The 25,175-nt window shown below is 46.3% G+C and overlaps 1 protein-coding gene across 4 annotated transcripts in view; it reads right to left on the minus strand.

The window, feature by feature from the left end:
* CBFB (core-binding factor subunit beta) overlaps positions 1-25,175 on the minus strand; it is a 220,125-nt gene that overhangs the window by 164,175 nt on the left and 30,775 nt on the right. For all 4 annotated transcript variants that reach the window (XM_078670411.1, XM_078670414.1, XM_078670413.1 and 1 more), the window contains exon 3: positions 22,387-22,503. In XM_078670411.1, the coding sequence (XP_078526537.1) occupies positions 22,387-22,503 (117 nt within the window). The remainder of the gene's footprint in view (positions 1-22,386; positions 22,504-25,175) is intronic.

Below are 25,175 nucleotides of genomic sequence, written 5' to 3' on the forward strand. Positions count from 1 at the left end.
TTCAGTGTGGTGCATCTTTTCAGGGTGATATGGGGGGCAAGCAAGGTCAGTTCGTATCCAGTCAGTCGTGCACTCGTCAGGTGTTGCGTCTTGGTTTGGTTCAGGAGGGTGTCGACTGCATGGGGTACCAGTACCGTGAGGGAATTCGAGAGTACAATCCCCTCGCTCTGTCGGATAGAGACTGCAGCAGCAGCTACAGCTCGAAGGCAGGCAGGCAAGGCTCTGGCGACAGGGTCAAGAGTGGCAGAGAAGTAAGCGCACGGTCGTTGTTTAGGACCGATGGCCTGGGTCAAGACAGATAAAGCGCACCCCTCCCTTTCGTGAGTGAAAAGGGAGAAGGGCTTTCTGTAATCAGGGGTACCCAGGACAGGGGCTGAGCAAAGGGCATCTCGTAGTTCCGTGAAGGAAGTTTGACACTCAGGAGTCCAAGGGAGTGGGAAAGGGACGTCTTTGTTTAGGAGAGAGAGCAGTGGTTTTACAACGAGGCTGAAGTTTGGCAACCATTGTCGGCAGAAGGAGGTGAGGCCTAATAGGGAGCGAACCTGCTTCTGGGTTTTAGGGACAGGGGTGTCTAGAATGGTCTGGATTCGATCAGGGGTGAGTTTCCTTCCATCTTTGGACAGAAGGTGGCCCAGGTAAGTGACCTGGGGTAGGCAGAATTGCAACTTCTTCTTGGAGACCTTGTGGCCATTTTCCGCAAGGAAGTGCAAGAGTTGAATGGTGGCGGTAACCGCTAGAGGGGTGGTGTCGGCTGCCAAAAGGATGTCATCGACATATTGTACCAACACCACCCCGTCGGGTAACCGGACTTGGTCTAGTTGCCTTTTGAGGGCCTGGCTGTAGATGCTAGGGCTCTCCGTGTAGCCTTGAGGGGCTCGGCAAAACCTATATGAGCGGGATTTTAGGGTAAAGCCGAAGAGATATCGGCTGTCTGGGTGGATGGGGATGGAGAAGAATGCGTTCTTGAGGTCGATGACGGAAAAGGTGGTGGCAGTGGATGGAATCAAGGTCAGGATGGTGGTGATGTCTGAGACCACAGGGTACTGGGGTACCACCACTTTGTTGATCTCTCGGAGGTCGATGATGAAACGGTATGCTTTCTCATCTCCCTCTCCCTGCTTCTTGATAATGGGCAAGATAGGGCTGTTGCAAACGTTGCTAACCACTTCCTCTACCACTCCTGCGTCTATCAGTGACTGGATAATCATTACCAATGCCTTCTCGCCCTCTGGCGATATCCGATATTGTGGGAGTTTTGGGAGTGTTGCGTCTGGTCGGACAGTAATGTGCACTGGGTCAATTAACATACGCCCTACGTCCGAATCCGCTTTGGCCCACAGATACGGAGGTAGAGTGTCAAGCAGGGACGCGTCGACGTCGGTGATGGAAAACATGTGTCGGGGGGAACAATGTCTAAGCAGAACGGGGTTGTCGTAAAGAAACACTCGAACTCCATCTTGAGAACACCTAATCGTCGCTCGGAAGTGTTTCAGTAAGTCAAGTCCCATAATGGCGTCAGGGCTATTGGAGGAAAGCAAGAACGTGGTGTCGGTGGTGTTGTTTTCTACGTCAAAGAGAATCGGGGCAGACAAAGGGTTGGTGGAGGGCGTTCCATCGAAACCTGTCGATGTTATGAGTGAGCCAGACAAGGGTGCCCTTGGAATCAGTCGTTTAGATAACGCACTACGTGTTGCGCCAGTGTCTACCAGAAATGGAGACTTGGTACCCAGGACCTTAGCAGTGACATAAGGGCCCTGCTGGTCAACATAGAGCTCGACTGGATCCCTCCCTCGCCCTTGGCTGTCCTATGCAAAGGTGTGAGTGTCGTCATAGTCAGATTGTTGATATTGGTTCTGTCTGGGTCGATCGAACGTATTTGGTCTGCTTGATCTGTCATTAGTCGCGTCATTTGGGGGCCCTCGTTGTGGTCCCTTAGGTCTCGGTCCGTTTGCTACATCCCTGGGGTCTCTGTTCCTGATCATTTCCAGGAGAACTGGGCACTGGGATTTCCAATGGCCAGTCCCTTTGCAGAAAGCGCACTGGTCATCTCTAAGGTCTGTGCGTCCACTGTAGGGAGTCAGAGTGCGGTCCTGGGGAAATGCAGTCTTAGGGACGTTTGTCTGGTAGTTTCCCCGGTATTGGTCTCGTCCTATAGTCACCCCTTGCAGTTTGGCAATCATCACCCTCTCTTTTAAGTCTTTCTTCTTTTTCTCTGTCGCCCTATCATTTTCATTTTTCTGATGCTCATAATATTGGGCCATTTGGAGAATCGCTGTAGGTTTGGAGGCTGCCCAACTACTCTCGCTGGCCTGTAGTTTCTGGGAGATGTCCAATGATAGGCCCTTAACATAATTCTGGACAAACAGATGGTGTCCGGTTGCAGTGGTCATGTCCTGGCCGCTGTAATCGGAGAACACCGTTTCAAACCGGGAGAAGTATTCCGATACATCCTCCTGGGGTTTTTGGCGACAGGCTGTTACTATCGACCAGTCCACTTTCTTTTCTGGGATTAGGGTTTTTAATTTCTCTACGATTTTATCTGGGAGGTCTAGAATGGATTTCAACGGCTTTTGTCCTGGTCCCCGTTGTTTGTCCAAGTCATCGAGTTGTGACCAGGTGTGTCCGAACAGCTCAAGGTGGTCGACTTTCCGGATTTGCTTCCACACATCAGCTGGCAGACATAACCCGAAGAACAAGTCGATGTCAGCCAGGGTCATGATCGTTGAACCCAGGGCTGTACCTAATTCAGTATAGAAGGCAGTGGGGTTTTTACGTAGGTCGGGTAGAGATTTCCGGAATGTCAGTATCTCTTGCCGGTCCCATGGCTGGTAGACCCAGTTGTATACTACCCTTCCCTTTGCATCTTGGTTGTTTGCATCATCGTGAGTCCCTGTACCTCGAGGGGGAACCCAGTAAGGGGCAGCCTCACGTATCGGCATCATGGTGTTAGATTGCTCGGTTGGTGGTTCGGTCACTACGGGGGCTGCGGATTTAGCTCCTGGCTTTCGTTCAGTGAGGTGGCGGAAAACCTCAAGCGTACGCGTAAGGAGGTCCGACACATCACACTCGCCCTCATCCCCGATATCGACCTTCCGGTACAGAGTCCTTAGGCTCTCGGGACCTTTGTCTCGATATCGGTTCTCGTATGCATTCAAGACATGATAACACAGTCGTACGGTAAAATGTCGTCTGTGACTCCCTGTATACGAGCTGAACATATCTGTGATGTACTCTTCATCATCCTTCCTTTCTACCAGTGTCCTCGCTATTTTGTCGATCCCCGCTCGCTCATCCTTGTCTAGTCTGTTTGTTCTTGCAGGGCCAGCCCCTCGAGTCTCATGGTCATCTAACGTTGTTGTTGATGCGGGTTTTAATACAAGGGGTTCGGCTGGCACAGAGGCTATTGGGGCCGACGCTGTGGCGGTACCTTCGCTTGTACCTGGGGGTGGCGCGTGCTGCGCCAAGGGTTGAGAAGGGGCATATGGAGGGGGCATGTAGATGATAGGAGGACCTAACAGCAGGTCCTCATTGGCTTGTCGTTTCGAGGGTAAGTCAGGGTAGAGCATGGAGGGGGTTCTAACCGGACACTGGCTTGGCGTTTCCCTTTCTAGTTTCTGTTTAGCTTTCTCTCTTTCCTCTATCTCCTTTTTTAGTTTCTGAGCAGCTAGGTGGGCTGCTTTTTGCAGCTCTTTTTCCAACCTACTCTCAGTTTTCTTTTTACGCTGTTCAGTTTCTTTTCGCCACATGCCGAAGCTGTCAAGCATAGTAGGTGTTGTCTTGTTTTTACCCAGGGCGGTTTCTAGCGTTTTTATTTTATCATCATCGAAGGATCCTATCAGGGGCCATTGACTTTCTTGACCCTTTTTTGTATATTTATGCCATAGTTTACTATAGGCTATAGCGGTCAATCCATGCTTCATGAACATGTCCTTATTAGGGGTGCCTTCCAGCGGGGCTGGATGGTCCATCTCTAATAGGCGGTCCGGGCTAAACAGGCTACTCATCAGTGGGGAGAAGACAGACATGACGGCTCGTAACGAGGGACTAAAAAGTCAGCACTGCCTATCTTATCACTAGGTGCAAAGACTAGACAGAATATTTCTATTCTACGTTGTTTGCAGGCAGTGAATACCTCATGGATCACAATAACCAAAGACCAATAAATAACAATGGGGAGAATGAGTAGGTCCGCAAAGATCTGCGTTACCTACCTTTTTCACTATCTGCAAAAAGGGTGGTCTCTTCCCTGTTTGCAGACAGGGAATCTCCAGGAAACAATAGTTTTGCGAACAACAGTTCAGTTTCAAGCAATTATTGGGTGGGGGAGAAAAAAAATAAGCACGGCTGCTACCCTACCTATCCTCCACTGCTTGCAAAGAGAGAGCCCGTTGTTTCTCCGTTTGCAGACAGTGAATCCCTCATAGATCAAGATAACAAAAGACCGATAAATAACAATGGGGAGAATGAGTAGGTCCGCAAAGATCTGCGTTACCTACCCTTTTCACTATCTGCAAAAAGGGTGGTCTCTTCCCTGTTTGCAGACAGGGAATCTCCAGGAAACAATAGTTTGTGAACAACAGTTCAGTTTCAGGTGATTATTGAGTGGGGGAGAAAAATAAGCACGGTTGTCTGCCCTACCTATCCTCCACTGCTTGCAAAGAGAGAGCCTGTTGTTTCTCCGTTTGCAGACAGTGAATCTCCAAATAAACAAAAAGAGCAATACTAGTATTTAACAAACAAGCAATCAAGCAATTTTTTCGCAACTTGTCGTGGTAACACGACCTTACCCGGACCGCATGGACAGTTTCCTGACTTCCGAATCCAGCGCCCGATCGTCCTCTCTTCTTCGTTATCCTCGCGGCACTCCTGATGGTTCCCAGTCAGGACCGTAGATCACTCGAGAGAGGTCTGTTCGGAACCAGTGAAGTTCGGATGATCGGCTGTCAGACGAGGGTCTATCGGACAGACGCGTTCCCGATCGTTGCAGTCGTTCACTTTGTCGTCAGGACCTCTCCCACTGGATCCATGGGTCGCTGATGGGCCCCACGCTTGGGACGCCAATTGTGGAAAAATACAACTGGGGGGCACTACCAACCAGAATATAAGATCCTTAAGTATTTGCCCGGCGGTGTCGCCTCTTGAACCCACAAAGAAGTTAAACTATTGAAGAGGCAGGCGCTGGAGACTGGAAGGCAGGAAACAAGGTTTTTATTTTCTCCGGAGGAGAACACAACGAAACGGACAGAAGGTATCGTTCTGAGGTGCTCTAACTGCATCCCTGAGGCCTGGCCTCTTATACACAAGTTTATCTCTTTATTACATGTAACACATTCTCGTTGATACTTTGATGTACGGAAAGACATCCTCAGAATCCCCCCCTTCCCAGCCCGTTCCCACGCAAGGTTACAGTGGAAGTCCCCGCCCCGTTCACAACAGGTGATGGTCATCGCGCAGCTGGGTATTCCGCCGATTCACGGAGTGTGCGGGTTTCGATCGGATCTCGTGGGATGGGGGGGCTTTGATCATCTCGGGGGTCCTTTGAGGAGGGACGCTTTCTATTGTATGGGGAGGGGCAAGGGATTGGTATCGGCAGAGCTAGGTGTCGGCCTGGGAACGGGGAAGACAAACGGGCACACGGGGAAAAGGGGTTTTCGTCAAAGGGCCGGAGATCATGAAAGGGAGGCAGGGAGGTGTCGCATTGGGAACAGGATGAGGGCCTGGGGGAGAGCAGCGCCGAAGAGGGGTTTATGACTCAAGGCAGGTGCAAGCAGGGGGTTGCCAGCGAAGCTAGGAGAGAGAGAGAGAGAGAGAGAGACGCGCTGGCTCTCGGCGAGAGCAGGTAAGCCATGGTGTCCAAAATGGCGGCTGTTTTACGCGCACAAAAGGTTTAAGGAGAGCAAGAGGGCGCCGATAATGTTGACGGTTTTCAGCCTAACTTTCAACACCAGCATTGTGGCGGGCGGTGCTCACAGCACCGACTGCCATAATGCTGGGAATGCACTGAGTGCATTGCCCTGCACAGGTGACAGGCACCGCGAGGTGCCTGTCACCATGTCCATGGCAATGCAGGGGAGTACCATAGGTACCCCCCATTTGCACCCCTCACCCCCCAATACCCTGGGGGACCGCAACGGGCCCCCAAAAGCAAAATCTACATGCCTTTCTGTGGCGGAAAGGCATGCTTCCGCCCCCATGTTAATATGGATGCCGGTGTCTAACAGACACCGCCACCATATAAAACCCTTTTCTGCCCGGTCGACTTGTGCACGGAGCAGAAAAGTAGCAGTGAGTCTCCGAGTGACAGCAGTAGCACTTTCAGCTGCTCTAGTTGTATCTGTCCTCTGCTGTACTCAAGGTTACACTGTTTCTGCCCAGGATGTACTTGCTATATGAAGAGAGATTGTTTCCACTCCTCTTGCCCCATCATATGAAAACACAAAGGACATATCGAATGCAATTGCATAACATGCCTTATGAATCAGGGACTATTTCACAATATTTAATGCGAGATACCAAGACCTGTAGGCGGTACCAGACCCAACAGCCGCAATATTCGAGAACCGAAACATGGTGATGAAAAATATAAGCATTGTTTGTTGCTCAACCCTCCTGTTTTTAATCTTGTAGCAGTGAACCCCAGTGAAAATCATTTTTAGCTCACCTACACAGAATTTTAATATAAGACTGAGTGAGAACATAAATATCGACTTGAGGGACATAACCTCACCCAAAGTAGGTCACTCGTAAATAGGAGAGTGTTCAACCAATGAACAGTAGTACTCTTAGGTGCTTCCGATTGATGAAGCATACCACACTAGGTAGGTGAGCGTTCATCACCATATGCAAGTACACAAATTTATGGTTAATCCATAAGACATTTGTCTGTTTCTTCGGGACTGTTGTACTTCTTGTACGCTTATGTCTGTTTATGGAGAAGGCACAACAGACCTTTAACTCCTCCCACTCTCTCTTTAGTGTGTTAGCTACTTGTATTGTACCTATTATGTATATATGAGAGAACTGTGTGATGTCCCTCCTGTTTCTGCAACATGTATTTTACTTATTTAGTATTTTAGGGAAGGTTGTGCAGCTGCTGTCAATGTTGTACCCATTTTGCGTTGCGAAGCTCGGTATTCAATTTTCCACTACAGAAAAAGACAAACTGATTCGCATTGCCAATGCTTGTTTTAATGGATGATGTAAATAAGAGTGTGAACTCTTGCAAAATATGTGAGCAAAATGTACTTTTAGTTCTAGTTGTGAAGCAAGCAGTTATTTTAAAAGGACTACATGACTTTGCAAAAATTGTATACGTAGATGGCATGTGACTTAATGTTATACGTTACACCTTAGGCAAATTCTAGCCTCGTAGCCAACAGCAATTTGCATGCTTGGATCTAGAACCAATAAAGGCAGTGTTGAAAGCAAAACAAGCCCAGAGTGCAACATGCTGTCAGATGAAAAGTCAGGAAAGGTGAATTGTATTATATGAAGGGCCACTGGAATTATATGGCAATGGTTGACAAAATGATGTCGCTAGGAAAGGGAAATTGTGAGGCATAATGCAGTACAATTTGTAGCAGTATTATTTCTTTAGTTTATTTCTTTAGTTCTTTAGTCTGGCAGAGTTGCATGCAATACATTAGAGTTAGTTTTAACAACTGAAAACAGCTATCAGAAACTGAAAAGTGACTGGTTAATCTTTGAAAAGTATCCGTCACTGCTCAAACTACGTGTAGAACTTTTTGTTTAATAATGTTTGTTGTGTTTGAGCTTTAAACAGAATTTCTTTTTTGTGTAATATTCAAGTTACACAGTGGAAGGTGCATTATGTGGCAAAATGAGGGAAAACCATGATCATGCAGAAACTGCTGTGGCTGCAGAAACTCCTCATTCCAGTGGCCCTGATTATATGTCACAGTGCCAACTGGCAAACTTGTGCAAAGTAACATTTAGTTCCAGACTTTTTCTTTTTTTCTTGTAGACAGTCATGGTGAAACAGACAAGTGGGTAAGAGGGCAGACATAGCTTTTCAAATGCAGGTGTGAACATCTCACTGCTAATGGGCTAACATAAAAACTCCTTGGATAAACAAATGGGCCTGGTGAAAATTTATTCACCAGAACAATGGGAGCAGCAGCAGGTTAAGTGTCTGAGGAGACAAGCAGAAAAGAAACACAATGTGCTGGCACCCTTATCGCGGAGCCAATTTTCGGCCTCGGGTTTGGTACACAATAGGAAGAGTGACCTGCCCTGCCCCGAACAAGTGAAGCACGTGCAGCTCCGCGAGGGCCCCAGTGGGACAGCTTCTGGGCCTGACAAGCCTTCTTGAACCTGTGATCAGCATCTCACCTCTGGTGGCCCAACAAGAAAAAACAAGCATTAAAAATGCAATAGGTCTCAATTTTTTTTTTTAGTTAGAGCTATTAGCATAGCTCAACGGCTACCGGACAGAAATTGCCACTTTGCAGGTGCCAAACAGAGCATTGATCCGTGAAACGGACTGCAAGCCCAAAACGATGTTGATAGCCTACAAAATAAAAAGGTAGATCAGGATGACCAGGAGGAGCCGCAGGACGTATTGGGATGGCCAACGCAAGCAAACAACGAGTAAAGTCGCCTGACCGTGACCCAAGCACGCCAAGGCGGGAGAATCAGACCCAATGCACCAATAAAAACCCTGTATTTCTAAATGGCATAACAACGAACAAATGGCAATTCATGGGCATGCCAAGGCCGATAGAGGTGATAACGACAGGTCTTTCAGGCAGCGCATGCGATCTGCCTAGACTCGACCTAAAATCTCCCATGTAGATGCAAAGCTCATCAACTTGGTGCTGAAAATTCTGCTTACTGTTCCTCTGCAGAGATGCAAGGACTTTTAGTAGTTTTACTTTCCGTCAGACGCAGATGAGAGCGTTTTTGGCTCTCAACCCAAACAAGTACACTTAAGACCCTTAATAAGCCCCCTCAGCAGGGGTATGCATTAACCAGCCTCTTTCATGCAGTGAGCACCGTGTGTGCCCATGCCATGGCTCCCCAACCCCAGACAGGCCAGATGCTTACAGCAGACCCAAGGCTAGCAGAGTCCACTTGGGACGTACTTTCTGCATCACAAAGGTGCCCTGGGGCATGACGGAAGCTGTGAGGGGTAAAACAGAGGCAAAGGCAATTCCAGGATTTTGTATGTGATTTCACAAAGGTTTCCTGCCATGCACGGTCTTCTTTGGCAATTTAAGTAGGAAAGGAGGCCTATAGCACTGCGTTGCAGCTATACCTACCAAGTAAGTGATGTCATGGAGACCCTACCCACGCACAACAATACCAACCCAGATTGCGCACACATTATTCGCTGACTTGGGTTTTTCCTGGCACATTAATTCGACACGTGTCCCAGAGGCACAGTCTCCCTCTCTGTGACCACCTTCGCCTAAAAAGAAGGAGCATGACAAAAATAGGGAGGAAAAAACACAAATTCACAGATATCCCCTACCCCCTGAAGCCACCTTCTGAGTAGGAAATTTGAAATTTCTATAATGAAATGTATTCAAACATGCATCTAACTACACAGAAAGGGTACTGTAGATCCAGCTGCAGTGTAAACATTTGACAGAACAGATACCATGCAGTTTGTAGTCAATTGCTATGTTCTCTCACACAGAACATGCATATCACAAAAAATAACAGTGTAAGCTTCCCTCAAAGGATATCACAGTCAACGGCAAAGCAAAAAGTGCGGTCCAAAAGCAGAGAGCATTTAAGCTCAACCTTGTCCAGCATCAAGGCACTCTGTGATGCCGTTTACTAATATCAACAAGATGGCGGCGGACTCCGTGGTGAGCCGGTGGCATCTTGCGTGACGTTTGAGATCTGTTGCCTAAACACACATGCATCTTGAGTCCAGAGGTAGCTCACATCCATTGAAGAGAATTCAAGTTTTCCAAGAGTATGGACCAACCACATAACAATTTATATTATCGAGTTGAACACCGGCCGAGAGGCATACCGGGTCAGAAACACGTGCCTTATGTGGTGCTAGAGAACTTTACCTCACTGAAAAACAACGGAGGCGACATGGAAACCAATAGTGAATAAGTACCGTTAGAGAAGAATACTAGGCTGAGCGTTACACAAACCAGGAGTGCCTATTTTACATTTAATGCAACTGTTGACTGGTACTATGGCAAATATGGCCGGCCTTAGGCAAGGGCAAACTGGACCCATGCCCAAAGCACCAACTTTCAAAGGGAACACAGAACTAACTGCAGGCCACCAGTACTGTGTTTATCTGGTCTGTAAACCTAGACATTACCAATGGTTTGTCACCAAATGCAATTAAGGCTACTGCATTAAATAGAAAATGTACCAATTTGCACCCATCAGGTATATAGTCATACAATTACACATATATACAAAATTACAGTTGGCAAACAATGTACAACCCATCCTCAGAGGCCCAACAAGGAATATCACAGTGCAAAGCGCCTACTCCCAGGGTTTGTCAGAATGGGTACAAAACTCTTGCTTACTCCTGTAGTCTGCAAGATTCTAAATACTTGTCTACAGGGTTTAACACAGTATAATAATCCACTCTTAAAGGTCCAATGGATTTTCACAATACATAAGTCAGGACTACGGGCTATGCCTGAATGTTTCATAATAAACATTTCAGACCTATGGCATCGGATATGATATTCACAATGAACCAATCTGGTCTGTAGAATTTACCACTAGCTTTGCCGTCATAAGCAACAAAAACCTAAGATATGAACATAAGCTTTCGTACAAGGCATCCAGCAGCTATACAGTCTTAAAATAACAAATATGTAGAAAATTACATTTGACAAAACAATATACAGCCTGTCCCAAAGGGACATAACAAAGTTCTTTGCAGTGCAAATCCTCTACACCAACCCCCAGATTCATCAAGAACACATTTTGCTATTCCTTAATAGCGAAAAATACCGAATCGCTATTAAGGAATTGCAAAATGCTATTCATCAAGAAATCACTTAAAATATAGCGATTTCTAATAATTCCTTAATTGCGACTCGCAAATTGCGAGTCGCAATTAAGGAATATCTCCCCATTCATTCCTATGGGCCTAGAGGCCCATAGGAATGAATGGGAAGACAATCTCAATTTGCTAATCGCAATTAGCGATTCGCAAATTGAGATTGCGATTTCAAGGGTGCAGGGGTGTCCAAAGGACACCCTGTTGCACCCCTGAAATTGATGTGTGCACATATGTTGCGCATACACAAATACTAATTGAAAGAACAAAGTGGGAGGGAAAGCATAGCTTAGTGAAGAAAAGAATCCTCAGGCACCAACTAGATATGTTGGTTGCCAGTTGTCTTCATTGGGTCCTTCTTTGTGAAAACGTAAAATACTACGTAGTCAGAAAATACAGTGCTCAGATCAAAAGAGTGTGGACTACTCCCCAGAAAAAAACGTATTTAATACAAGGGTAGTTCTAACTCTATTAAAAACAAATGTGGAAAGGCGGACATATACAAGGTTGAGTTAATTTGAACCTAATGTACTAAAAGGTCGACATGTTTCTTGCGAGATCCTAAAGTCAGCCCAGCATTCCTCAGGACCAAAACAACCCTGGCCTCATGTTCAGTGCTCACTGTGGCGCCAAAATCATACAAGACAACTGGCAACCAACATATCTAGTTGGTGCCTGAGGGTTCTTTTCTTCACTAAGCTATGCTTTCCCTCCCACTTTGTTCTTTCAATTAGTATTTGTGTATTTGGTACTCTTTTGTTGTTTAGATATATTAGTCCTAAGGGGTACGAGAGTGACCTTTTGACCCATTCTCTCTTGTTGTTGGTGTACACATATGTTGCGCACACACATGCCCATAGGGCATGTGTGTGCGCAACATGAAACTTTGAAACATGCACTTTAGTGCATTTTTCAAAGTTTTTGTTATTTACCACATAGTTAGACTTCGCGGTAAATAGCGGCCGCAGATTGCGAATTCGCAATTTTAAAATGGTTCATGAATTGCATTTAAGGAATCTCAAATTGAGATTCCTTAAATGCAATTAATCGCAATTTAGCGATTTCTAGAATTACGATTTTTGCATTTGGGATGATGAATGCCAAATGCAAAAATAGCGCTTGCAAAGGGCCAGATTCTCAGAATCTGGCCCTTTGCGAGCCGATTTTACTTTGATGAATCTGGCTGTAAGGGCTTGTCAGAGGGAACAACTAATGTTAAAAATTGTGCCCATTACGGTAACTTGTGAGGTTCCGTGTAACAAAATACCTGCTCACAAACTTTAATACAGCGAATAATAACCCACCCATATCGGCATATTGACTTTAAAATATGCTTTTCATAATGAAAAAGCCAAACCTACTGCCTTAGTTGTTACTTATCACAATAAACAGATAAGAACTTTGGCATCTGATGAATGCCTCATTGGATATTATGTCCAACAAAGGGCTATTGTTTTGCCCATGGGCTTTCCAACGAGGAATAAGGTGCAACCTGAGCACTCTTTCTCAGTAGAAACACACAACCTCAGCCCCATCAAATGTTTTAGAGAGGAAGATCAAAATGTGGGGCGGAGACACATCACCTCTGGAAAATAGCGCTTCTGAAAGCTCTTTTTCTGTTGATCACCTAATGTCTGGTGACACTGGCTGTGTATGCTAGACCAAATTAGAAGAGGTGGGGAGGGGTCCTCTATATGTGGAATCCTAAACTCTGTCAGGGAGTTTGTTCCCATGATGTGCATTACAGGGGATAATCCCATGAAGCCAAAGATTTTTTATTGCAAAATGCCAGACACCCTCTAGTGACCCCCTACCCCCCACCAGAGGCAAAATCATGTTTTTATTTAGAGCAATGAAAATACTTGCAGGGATAATGCACTCTGGTCACCAAATATGGAAAATGTTCACTTTTTCGTCCTTCAACCCAGTTAAAGACTGAGGGCCGGACTCACAAAGGGCATCCGCACTCATGGCGGGGGCCACACAGTCGTGGGGGATTCTCCCCTGTCGTGAGGGACTCACCACAGACAGGAGGAATCTACGCAATGAGAATTCACATTGCGGAGAATCCACCCTGAGTGCGGGGACTCCCCCACAACTGCCTGGCCTACATCATGAGTGCAGAGACTACCCCCTGACTGGTGGGCCTACACCACAAATGCGGAGACTCTCCAACGACTGCTGGGCCTCCTCCATTTATTTATTTTATTTTATTTATTTAATATACTTATAGAGCGCAAGCCTGTCACCCAGAGGGCATCCTGGCGCTTTGATCAGAGAACCACGCACTAGACTAGAGCAGTCGCGCAACCATTACTTAGGGAAAAGGTGCGTCTTTAAGGCCTTTCTGAACGGAAGATTGTCCTTGTAACTCCTAAGAGGGAGTGGGAGGGAGTTCCATAATTTAGCTGCAGCCACGCTAAAAGAGCGGCCGCCCATCCTCACTCTTTGAAACCTAGGCACCACCAGAAGGTGAGCCGATGACGACCGCAAAAGCCGTGGGGCCGAATACCATGCAAACATATTTTGCAGCGGGATAGGGCCCAGAAGGTGTACAGCTCTAAACACCAAGCATGCCGCTTTAAACTGGACCCGTAGATCTACTGGGAGCCAATGCAGATCTCGTAGCGCAAGAGTGGAAGAGCTAGACCTGGGTCGGGAAAGGGCCAATTTAGCGGCCATATTCTGCACCCTCTGAAGCTTCCCAATCAAGTTTTTTGGGGCCCCCAGGAGAAGTCCATTGCAGTAGTCGAGCCGACTTAATATAGTCCCACGGACTGCTTCCGGCCTGGCCTGAGCAGGGAGAAGAGGCAAAACTCTACGTAACATGCGTAGCAGCATCATACATGTTCCCGTGGTTTTGTTGACATGTAGGTCCAGTTGTAGATTAGGACCAAACATAACCCCTAAATTGCGTGCTGACTCCGATGCCAGCACTGGTTCGGAAAAGGTGCTCGGCCAAAAATTCACGGGTAGAGCCCGCGGGATACAGTCAGTAGAACAGTGGAGCACCTCCGTCTTCTAGCTATTGAATTGCAAGGAGTTAGCTCGTAGCCAGTCCGCTGTGGCTGCCATACAGCGATGGAAGGTGCTCAGCGAGACCGCATTATTCCCTTCCAAGGAAAAAAACAGCTGAGTGTCGTCGGCATAATTAAATGCCGAGACCCCAAAAGATTTTATTAGCTGGACGAAAGGGCGGACTCAGGTTGAACAATATCGGGCTGATGGCCGAGCCCTGTGGAACACCCTGTCCTATTTTCCTTGGCTCCGAGCTGAAAGGCGGAAGTGAGACCAACTGTTGCCTGCCCTCGAGATACGAAATCAGCCAGTCTCTAGCCCCCTCATTGACCCCGCACTCCTCCAGCCTCCGGACCAGGGTCCGATGGCAGACCGTGTCGAACGCGGCCGAAATGTCGAGCAGCACCAGAAAGGCTGCCCGACCACTGTCGACACGCGAACGCAGATTGTCCAACACGGTCACCAGTGCGGTCTCCGTCCCATGTCCAGGTCGGAAGCCAAACTGGGCCTCGTCGAACCACCCGATGTTTTCCAGGAAGCCGGAGAGAGAGAGAGTTACCCACTTTTCCAGGATCTTGATCGGAAAGGGAAGCAAGGAGATCGGCCTGTAGTTGGAAAGACAAGCCGGATCCAAAGTTGACTTTTTTAGCAGAGGCGACAGCACTGCTAACTTCCAGCTTTCCATGAGTGCGGAGATTCCCCCGCGACTGCTGGGCCTCCACCATGAGTGCAGAGACTCGTCTACGGCTGCTGGGCCTCTACGACGAGTGAGGCGACTCCTTCACAACTGCTGAGACTCCACCACGAGTGCGGAGACTCCCCCACAACTGGTGGGCCATCACCACGAGTGCGGAGACTCCTCCATGACTGCTGGGCCTCCACCAAGAGTGTGGAGACTCTCCCACGGCTGCTGGGCCTCCACCACGAGTGCGGAGACTCCCCCACGACTGCTGGGCCTCCACCATGAGTGCAGAGACTCCTCTAGGACTGCTGGGCCTCCACCACGAGTATGGAGACTCCTTCACGACTGTTGGGCCTCCACCACAAGTGCAAAGACTCCCCCACTACTGCTTGGCCTCCACCATGAGTGTGGAGACTCCTCCACGACTGCTGCGCCTCCACCACGAGTGCGGAGACTCCCCCACGACTGCTGGGCCTCCACGAGTGCAGAGACTCCCCTATGACTGCTGTGCCTCCACCACGAGTACGGAGACTCCTTCACGACTGCTGGGCCTTCACCATGTGTGTGGAGACTCCCCCACGACTTCTGGGCCTCCACCACGAGTGCGAAGACTTCCCCACGACTGCTGGGCCTCCACCACGAGTGCAGAGACTCCCCTATGACTGCTGGGCCTCCACCACGAGCACATCCATGAGTGTGGAGACTCCTCCACGACTGCTGGGCCTCCACCACGAGTGCGGAGACTCCCCCACGACTGCTGGGCCTCCACGAGTGCAGAGACTCCCCTTATGACTGCTGGGCCTCAACCCCGAGTACGGAGACTCCTTCACGACTGCTGGGCCTTCACCATGAGTGTGGAGATTCCCCCACGACTGCTGGGCCTTCACCATGAGTGTGGAGACTCCCCCACGACTGCTGGGCCTCCACCACGAGTGCGAAGACTACCCCATGACTGCTGGGCCTCAACCACGAGTGAGGAGACTCCCCCACGTCTGTTGGGCCACCACCACGAGTGCAGAGACTCCCCCACGACTGCTGGGCCTCCACCACAGGTGCGGAGGCCCAGTTTAAATACCAAATTTTGACAGTTCTTCGAAATTTGTAAGTTTATTTGAAAATAATAAATATTGCATTTTTTATTGTGTGAACAAATTTACACATACCAAACATGCACACGTTTTATGTTAGTTGAATCACGCGCAAATATAGGTCAGACAAATGGACAATAAAAACGAAAGGTGGGAAAAGGCCAGGCCCACAGCTTTATAATTTAAATGGTTTCCTTTCCAAGGACACAAAAACATAACTGTAATCTAAAAATCAAAGTCAGGGTATTCTTCACCAACAAAAAGAAGACATATAGTTAGGGTTGGCCAGAAGTGCAATTCCGCATAAACACTTGTTTAACTGACAAGTTTATTTATGCAAAATGTTTGCTATAGTAGTTGGCATTATAAGACAAAACCAGAATTACCAGTTTTTTAATACAAAAGATTATGCTTCTTTCAGCTTTTCAATATTTGAACATCTCAAATAACAGGGGCTGCTTTATTTACCCAGTGCAAATATCAGAACTGTGGTAACCAATCACTTCCTTTCACCCAATGGATTTGAATACCGCCATTTGCATTTATGGCCAAAGGGCTTTAAACAGAGCAAGCAATGTCACACACACACACAACTACAATTCACTATCCAAAAATGTTTAGACATTTTGTGCTAGCAAAATCTAAAGGATGCATTTTGAGAGAGAAGTAGATCTCTCTCTCCCCCAACCCCTCTCCTCACAGGCCATGGACACATGTCTGAACACATTTAGCGGCTATTCACCAGTAGCTGTGCTCTTTGACAAGGCTAGAAACTACACAAAAATAGTTTGCCATGTATCAAATGCTACATCATGACAAACATCAAAATTGTGGATGCTGCTCATCCACTTACCACTCACAGGGCACGATGTAGGTAATCCCAGATTACCGATTCTTAAATACCGAATCATACCGATTCGGTATTTAAGAACTGGCAATCGGGATGTAGGTAATTTTACCTAATTAATTACCGAATCGGTATGATTCGGTAATTAATGAATCGGTATGTATCGATTCTGTAATTGCCATTGATTCCTATGGGCCTTGAGGCCCATAGGAATCAATGTCAATTACCGAATCGGTAAATACCGATTCGGTAAAATTACCGAATTCACAAGGGGGACAGGGTGCCACTTTGACACCCTGTTGCACCCCTGATTCTGGCTTGTATGCCCCTAAGGGCATGTATGTGTGCCACATGGCACAGGTGTACATGCACAGATGTGCATGTACACAGAAATTCATTATTTACCATGACATAGTATGTCATGGTAAATAACGAATTCTTAAGGGCTGGTGGCACTGTTTTCAGTGCCACCTACATCACAAACTTGAGATTCGGTAAATTTACCGATTCGGTAATTTACAGAAACGGTAAATTTACCGATTCTGTAAATATACTGAATCGGTAAATTTAAGGCCCCCTACATCTCAATCTCCAAATACCGGTCGGTAACGGACGAAATCGGCCGTTACCGACCGGTATTTGGTGACCTACATCTGGCCCACAATGAGGTATATAAGTGCTTGCAGACATTGACGCGGTTAAGAAACATTTATCCACTTTTGGAACATGGCCATTGATGGAATACTTCCTAATGATGGAAGTGAATGCCGGGTATGGTTGTGATACATGCTATCCTCTTAGGACATTCCCTTGCTCACCCACACTCAGCCACCATAAGTTCAAATAGAAAAAGTAAAAGAAAAACAAGGCAACAGGCCTTTTCCGTGTGTGCAACCGACACTCATAAGAACATCCCTCTGTCCACCAGGACCGCCCCAGAGCTGCTCCAATTTAGGAGAGAGTTGAATACACACCTCTTTAAAGAATCCAAAATGATGATGCAGTAAGAGTCCACCAACCAGATACCTCTCAAATCACTGGGTGCCTGGGTCTATGCCTTTGACTCTGCACAGCTCTGTACTGACTTTGCCTAGGTTTGTACCCTACAAATACCAAATACATACATAAAAAGCGACTCAGTTGTGGGCAGTAGGGGCAAAGCTACTCCTTTTCTTTTTTTAAAGTTTTATATAGCATGAACTAGACCCAAGAAATCAGGTATCAGAGCGCTTTTACATGAGCACAAGTCCTGTTACAGCTGGACACATTAATTTTTGTTAGGCACGGGGAGATTAAGTGATTTGCATAAGAATCACAGGATGTTGAGTGTCGTTACCGAGACTCAACCTGAGTTGCCCAGCTTCGAGGTCGACAGCTGTAGCCGTAAGGCTACATCCTATCCTCTACATCCAATCCTCTTAGAATCATTTATGGACTCTTGTAGGACCAGAGAAACGCAGCCTTACCCACTGCAGTTGGGGAAATTTACACCATCCCACTGATATTACCAACTACTCCTCTGCACAGCTGGCTTGACACTGACCACCAACTGCTCAAGTCACTAATGTCCATGAAATAGACTTCTTTGCATTGTCCATGGCCAAACAGCAAAGCCATATCTAGCGCAAATGATCCCCTCAGAACTTGCTGCCCACTCAGTTCCTCAAGAAGAGATATTCAGCCTGATAGTATTATTGCCATACAGTTGTCTTCACTGTGCTGCTTGCAATCCTCTCTAATTTTGTTCTCAGATTTGGAATCTTGTCAATCTAATTGCTGATCCTCATTGTGTTTTTTCTATGACAAGAAGAAGAAAAGTGAGCAGAATTTGGTGTCGGGCATGTTGCGGTATGTATTGACTTCTATTTTTTCTTGTTAGAAAATTCACTCAGTACAACAAACTGTAAGTACGGTCGTGTTTATAGGGCTTCCAGAAAACGGAATGGCGTCCAAAATTTTATGAATAGCCTTTTTTTTACTTCCAAATAAGTTTAAAGACTTGAAATATTTTAATCACTCCAGTTTTTTAACTTCCAAAATAAGAGCAACGACTGCCCCTCCCAAAATGTTAAATGAAGAAGTGGTCATAACAATTGCAAAGAATTTCTCCCAAGGCGGAGTCGTAAATAGCAGTTGTGTGTTTGTACATTTTTAGAAAAATGGCCATGGGTTTACTTCAAGAATTCTAAACAGCAGCTCAGAAAAATAACTTCTTGTACCGAGGCAATGGCTTGGAGGAAATGCCAAGTGCATCCAACCCACCCGGGACTTATCTTCCTGGAGGATCCTCAAGCAGGAGTGCATTATCAAACTATGAACCATAAAAAAGACTCGAGCCAATCCTACACGTTTAGCATCCCTACGCGTTGTTGTCATGGCAATAGAGAGCTCTTGTCAACTAGAATTCATAACGTGGAATTCTTAATGACTGCCCGAACACTAAGGGCCTGATTATGACTTTGGCAGTGCGGAGCCGGGTCCGCAAAGGCAAAGCTGTGGTCAGACTGCCCACCAGATTAGGAGTTCCCTCCTGTCTAACGTACATTGTTTTTGACATTCCTACGAAGGTGCCCTGAGAATGGGCACAGCAATGGGAACATCAAAAACTGTTAATGCTTCGCTTGGACTGTAAAGTCCATGCCGTGCAGGAACTGATGTGCATGCACACTGGGGGGCACATGGTCTGTCCCCCTGTGTGCATTCACAGGGCGTGAGCCACCAGGGGGCCCTGTAGGGTCCCCTTTATTTCCTCTCCGCCACAGTTTTCATGGCGGTGGAACCACCATGAAAACCGTGGAGGAGAGGAAACTTGTAATGTGCTTGGCGGGACCGCAGTGGTCCTGCCAAGCATATTACTATCTCCTGATTTCCGCAACACCACCAGGGAACAGCGGTTCTCTGGCAACTGTGGCGGGCAGGGGCTGTCCGGCCGCCCATATCATAGTAGGGCGGTTCGGAGACCGCCGCACCCCCATGAGTCTGGCGGTCCAAGTGTGATATTCGCGTCCCTTTGTTGTACAGTAGACATTCTCCTTATGATTAGAAACCTACATCATAATGCTTGTTTTATTGCTTTGCTATTTATCCAATGTTATGATTCCCCTTTTTCTCCCTCCCCTCTTTTTGATGATATTTGATTGCCTCTCCTTTGATTGTTCTTTTCATTTTCCTGTTTCCTCATGGTCCCCTGATTCCATGATTTTTTCCTTTGTACTTCATATATTTTAATAAACTCAAACTTAAAAAAAAAAGAAACCTACATCTACTGGTTAAAAGTCTTAATTTGGAGAAACACATTTTCATTTCAGATTCTGAAACTCAATACTTCAGTCATCTGAAAAGAGCACCTATTACACCTTCCCTGTCATTACTGCCGTAGAAATGTCTTTCCTTTTGGACATCGAAATGATTTTTGCATACTGAATATTAAGCGTGGTGGTTGTTTGGTGTGAGCTAAGAGCAAACATTAATACCTCAAAGCCTGTCAGCTATATCAGAATGACTTGAGGAGGTCTCTGCAGACGATAGGCAGGAACCTGAGGGTTAAGGATATACCGGCAGCCATGGGGAGGGGTGCACATATTTTGGGGAGATGGATTAACATACGATTATTCCTTCTGTAATGTTCTGCACACACTGGCCCCTTTATATGGAATTACTGCTGTTTTACGACATGTCTCGGATGATGGCCCCACTGTATGAATTTGTTAATGGTACAGTGTTTATAATGTACTGAATGATCTAAGAAATAAACTCTTAAAGAATGACGTGCCACAATCTGAACAAAACATGACTGTGATTATCAAACATCATAGGGAGACGTTTGTACTTGGGAAATACAATTGTGCTCGAAAGTTGACACATTTTTTGTTATGACGTTGCTGTGAATTTGTTTTTGAAATACTCCGAACCTTTTGTTGCCTTCTCGCTTCTTCCATGTGGGCCTGATTTTGAGGCTCAGTCTTTCGATAACAGCTACAGATTCGGAACTGTAAGTACCTTTTCTAATTCTCATTACAGTGAATTGGATTATCTCTGTTTTTAATTGTATCTGGATTGGGATGGAAGACACAGGTTCTTTATGGAATTCTGCCTGGCTCTCTACAGTGGGATGCATTACATTCTTTTTTTAATCCTGCTTTCGGGGGGGGGGGCGGAGACAGGTCTTTATTGGCCAAAACACGGTCCAATCACAGGGTTGTTTCGAAACAAGAATTTCTGAACCGCCCCACATCCATCCTGGGGAAGATAGATAGATAGATAGATAGATAGATAGATAGATAGATAGATAGATAGATAGATAGATAGATAGATAGATAGATAGATAGATAGATAGATAGATAGATAGATAGATAGATAGATAGATAGATAGATAGATAATTGTACTGCACAATTAATTAAACTGATTGTAATCTTCCTGGGCAAGGTAAGTAATGTATGAAATCGTCATGGTGCATCATGATGTTAGTGCCCAGGGACATCTGAGCATACACCACTTACCAAAATCGAAGCAATGTTGTTAATGTCCAAAGTTGTGAGCGTGCACACAGTCAGCAGCGGCCCGTACAGGTAAGAGCGGTGGGGTCAGGGGGGATTTCGACTGATGCCGACGACGGAAATTAATTATTTAATTAATTTTCCCTCATGCTCGTCTGTCAAATCTGAATGTATGCTATTATACCTCTGTATTTCTCCCCGCAGGGAATCACAACGCGGTCGTTCCAACAACCGCGTTTTGATTCTGCATACCATTACTCCACAAGTCGGAACAACGACTTGCGGAGGGGGGGCGCTGGATGTTGGAATAGTACAATTTACTATTCCAACTCAAGTCTGTGCGGACAATAGGGAAGGTGTTGGATTTTACATCCAACACCCTCCCCTCTCTCCGCAAGTCGTTGTTCCGACTTGCGGAGTAATGGTATGCGGAATCACAACGCGGCCGTTGTAAGAACCGCGTTGTGATTCCCTGCAGGGAGAAAGATTCATGGTAAACGTTGCTTACCGTCAAATACCCCCCTAACCCGGCCCCACCGCTCTTTCCTGCTCGGGCTCTCCTGCACAGAGTACCCGGATCAATGTTATAGTACTAACGCCCATATTACAGTCCAAGCACACCTTTGAGAGTGCACACCACTTGCCCAGCTTGACGTCACGGTATTGCTGTCTGTTGTCCTGCCTAAGAGCAGGAGTGAGGCGGTACCATGCTCACCCAGGTTGAAGTGATGGCGATAGCGCAAAAGGAAATGTTTGGAAATGCACACTGCTTAGCGAAATGGAACCCTGAATGTGTTTGTGCACAGTGACATTCGAACGGACGCACTGCATATCCAGAGGAAAGCCAAAGTGTTTATACCCAAGGACACATATCAGGGTTTATACCACATACAAAGCTCAAATCCATAATGTTCACTCACTTGCCCACTTCACAAGGCTGTTTGAGGGTTCACCCTGGTACCCAGGACGAGCTCAGGGTTCTTGCCCCAATGGAAGCCAAGAAGTCACTTCACAGCCCCTTTTGACGATGCACCTAATGTACCCAGACTGCACAGCGCCATTTGGGGGCATCCACATTGCATAGTAGAGCCATTTTAGGTTTCATACAGTTTACCTAGATCTGTGCAGCTCTATTTAGGGTGCACACTACAGCGTTTACCCCAGATTGCACAGCGCCATTTTGAGGTCCAAACATTTTACCCAGATTGCACAGCGGCATTTGAGAGTGCGCACCACTTACCTTGCCCGTCTCCCTTTCCAAGTCCACATACTCCCGCGTCGGTGCCTGCCGCTGCTCAGCCTGCCAGCTGGCCGGAAAAAACTGGAGAGACAGATTGGTTCCCGTGGCCACAAAAGCCTTTTAGAGAAATCAATACAAACAGGATCAGGGAGCCAGGCATTTTATAAATTATGCAAGCAGCCATTTATTTTTACATCAGTTTATGTCTTCAGCCAGGCAGTAAAGACAATACTTCTTAAAAGTCAAAAAAGCACACACTCATCATTTCTCTTCCGCATCGAGTTACAAACATCTGATTCCATTTTAACGTCATTTTCCATTGGTCGTTCAGATATAAATTATAGCTTTGAATCAAGGCTATTTTTGCTGACATTTCAGTCTGGTATTTTAGATTTCAGCTAAAATCGCTGCTGGTACCGATGCTTGTGTTTTTTCTTTGCCAAATAAAATAGGCTCCTTTATGCAAAATGTTTTTTCCTTATCCTGTTTTGGCTTCAGATTCAAATGGTTAGTTAGATGTTTGCATTGTAGCACTGAACGTGTGCCACTGAACCATTTATTGCACATTTTAGGTGTGGTGCTCAATGCTAAATGAATTGCCTGTTCTAGGTACTCCCAATCTTTGGTAGATAATAGAACTAAAGCTAAGGGAGAGGAATAGTTTGCCCAAGATCACTCAGTTTGGAGGGAGAAGCCGAGATTCAACTAGAGTAGACATTAAGACCACACACATTTCTACACAAGAGGCAAACAGAAAAGCTGTTCAATTAGGAACTGCTCCATTTTAAAAGCACAAAGCACTCACTCAAAAATATGTAACAGCATACTTGGGCGTCCTATCAGTCTGTTCTCCATCACACGAGTCAGACAGCCCTCTGATTTATGCATTTAAACTGATGGGTAAAGCAACCAAAAGTCTTTCTACCACAATTGTATTTTTTCAACATGTATGGTTCTTTTATTTGGGTGGAATGGGTTAATGACTTGCGTGGGGAGGGGGGGGGGGGGTTTGTGTAAAGGAAAACGATGTCACTAATTACTTTTGAAGTGCCTCCACCCAGTAAACAAAATAAAACAAACAAGGGCTGCATAAAGATGCTATGTTTATGAAGAAAACATCACCAGGATGACGATACCTTGGATTGTGTTGGCTCTGCCGTAACTTCCAAACACAATGGGCCCTATACACAAGCTGCATTTTGTCGCATGTTTACCAGTTCTACAGTGGTACCACTCATGTACTATAAAATTCTAGTCACACACCTAAATGGGGAGGTCTTCGCCTCTGCCTCTGTCTTTTCTGAGCGGACATCTCCTACCTGTAATCTCTAGATACAAACGCTTATGATTTAGTAGTAATAGTGGGAGGCAGCGGCATAGCGTGGGTTGCCAGCGCCCTTGGCAAGGCAAGTATTGCACCCACTAACCCATGCATCGTTAGCGCTTCCTGAGTCCGTTCCACGTTTCTTTTAAAATTTTGCACCCCTGAGAATTTTGCACCCGCGGCACATCCGTGGCCCGTTGGAAGGAGTTATGGTGGGGCAGGAAGGCGGGGCGGGGAAGGGGCAGGTGTGGGGGATGCTAAAAACCGGAATATGGATAATTGGAGGTAAGTAAACAATTTAATTAATAAAACGAATTTCGTAGCGCGCACTGCATCGCTTTCATAGCGCGCACTGCATCACATTTTGCGATGCAGGGTGTGCTACGAAATTCGTTTTAGTAATTAAATTGTTTACTTACTTCCAATTATCCATATTCCGGTTTTTAGCATCCTTCACCCTGCCCCTCCCCCGCCCCGCCTACCTGCCCCACCGTAACTCCTTCCATGGGCCGCGGCTGCCGGGGCAGTCACCCCTGTGGCCCCATCCACGCTACCAACGGTGGGAGGGATGGGGGAGTGGTTGGAGAATAGGGTAGACTTACCGCTAAAGGAGGAGGGGTTTTGGGAGGAGAGGGAAGGGGTTAAGGGAGAGTTAAGGAGAGGTTTAGGGCGCAACAATCCCCACCCACCAAAGAGTAAGACCATTGCTATTCACAAGCTCCACTTCTAAAGTTAGTACAAACAAAAAAGACCCCAAAACAGTAGCAAATGCGCTCCAACTCAGACCTGGAGTAAGTACAGCACCACATAAGGGCAACCACAGGTACTGCAATACCCTTCCATGGAAAATAATGGAGGTAGGATTTCTAAAAGGTTTTTATTTTATATTAGCAGCCTCAATTTCAAAACCTGGTCTCAATGAAAATTATGTAGGGGCACACAATTTAGACAAAGAGTAAAATAGAATTTTATTGACTCAGGAAAAATGTAAACATATGGATGAAGTGAGCTGGACTGCACACAGGATAAGCATCCTACAAGTCATCTAAGACTCCCTGATTGACACATGGCCTCCTTGAAATGGATAAGATAGGTGAAGTACCACTGACTCAAATATTGATCCTACTTCCATCGCATGTTGTCCTGAATAAAAATTAACTTATGAAAACATATCCCGGAATAACCTCCACAACTCCATTGTCATGAAATAGAGGAAATTTTCAAAGTGTAAAATCTAGCCCTGCAGAAATCGTTCCTATAGTGTCCTTGTTCATCACATATCCATAAATTCCCCTAGCACATCTCTCCACAATCCTTGACCACCACTCCTGCGGCTAATCCTCTATACCCGTTTTCCTCACCCAGTCCAGTGTCTTTCCCAGCTTTCTCTATATGTTACTATATTACTATAGTAACGTATTTAAAGATTATACACGTTTTCCCCCATTCTTTTTTGAAAAAACCT

Source organism: Lissotriton helveticus, chromosome 12, assembly GCF_964261635.1.
Source record: "Lissotriton helveticus chromosome 12, aLisHel1.1, whole genome shotgun sequence".
Lineage (NCBI taxonomy): Eukaryota > Metazoa > Chordata > Amphibia > Caudata > Salamandridae > Lissotriton > Lissotriton helveticus.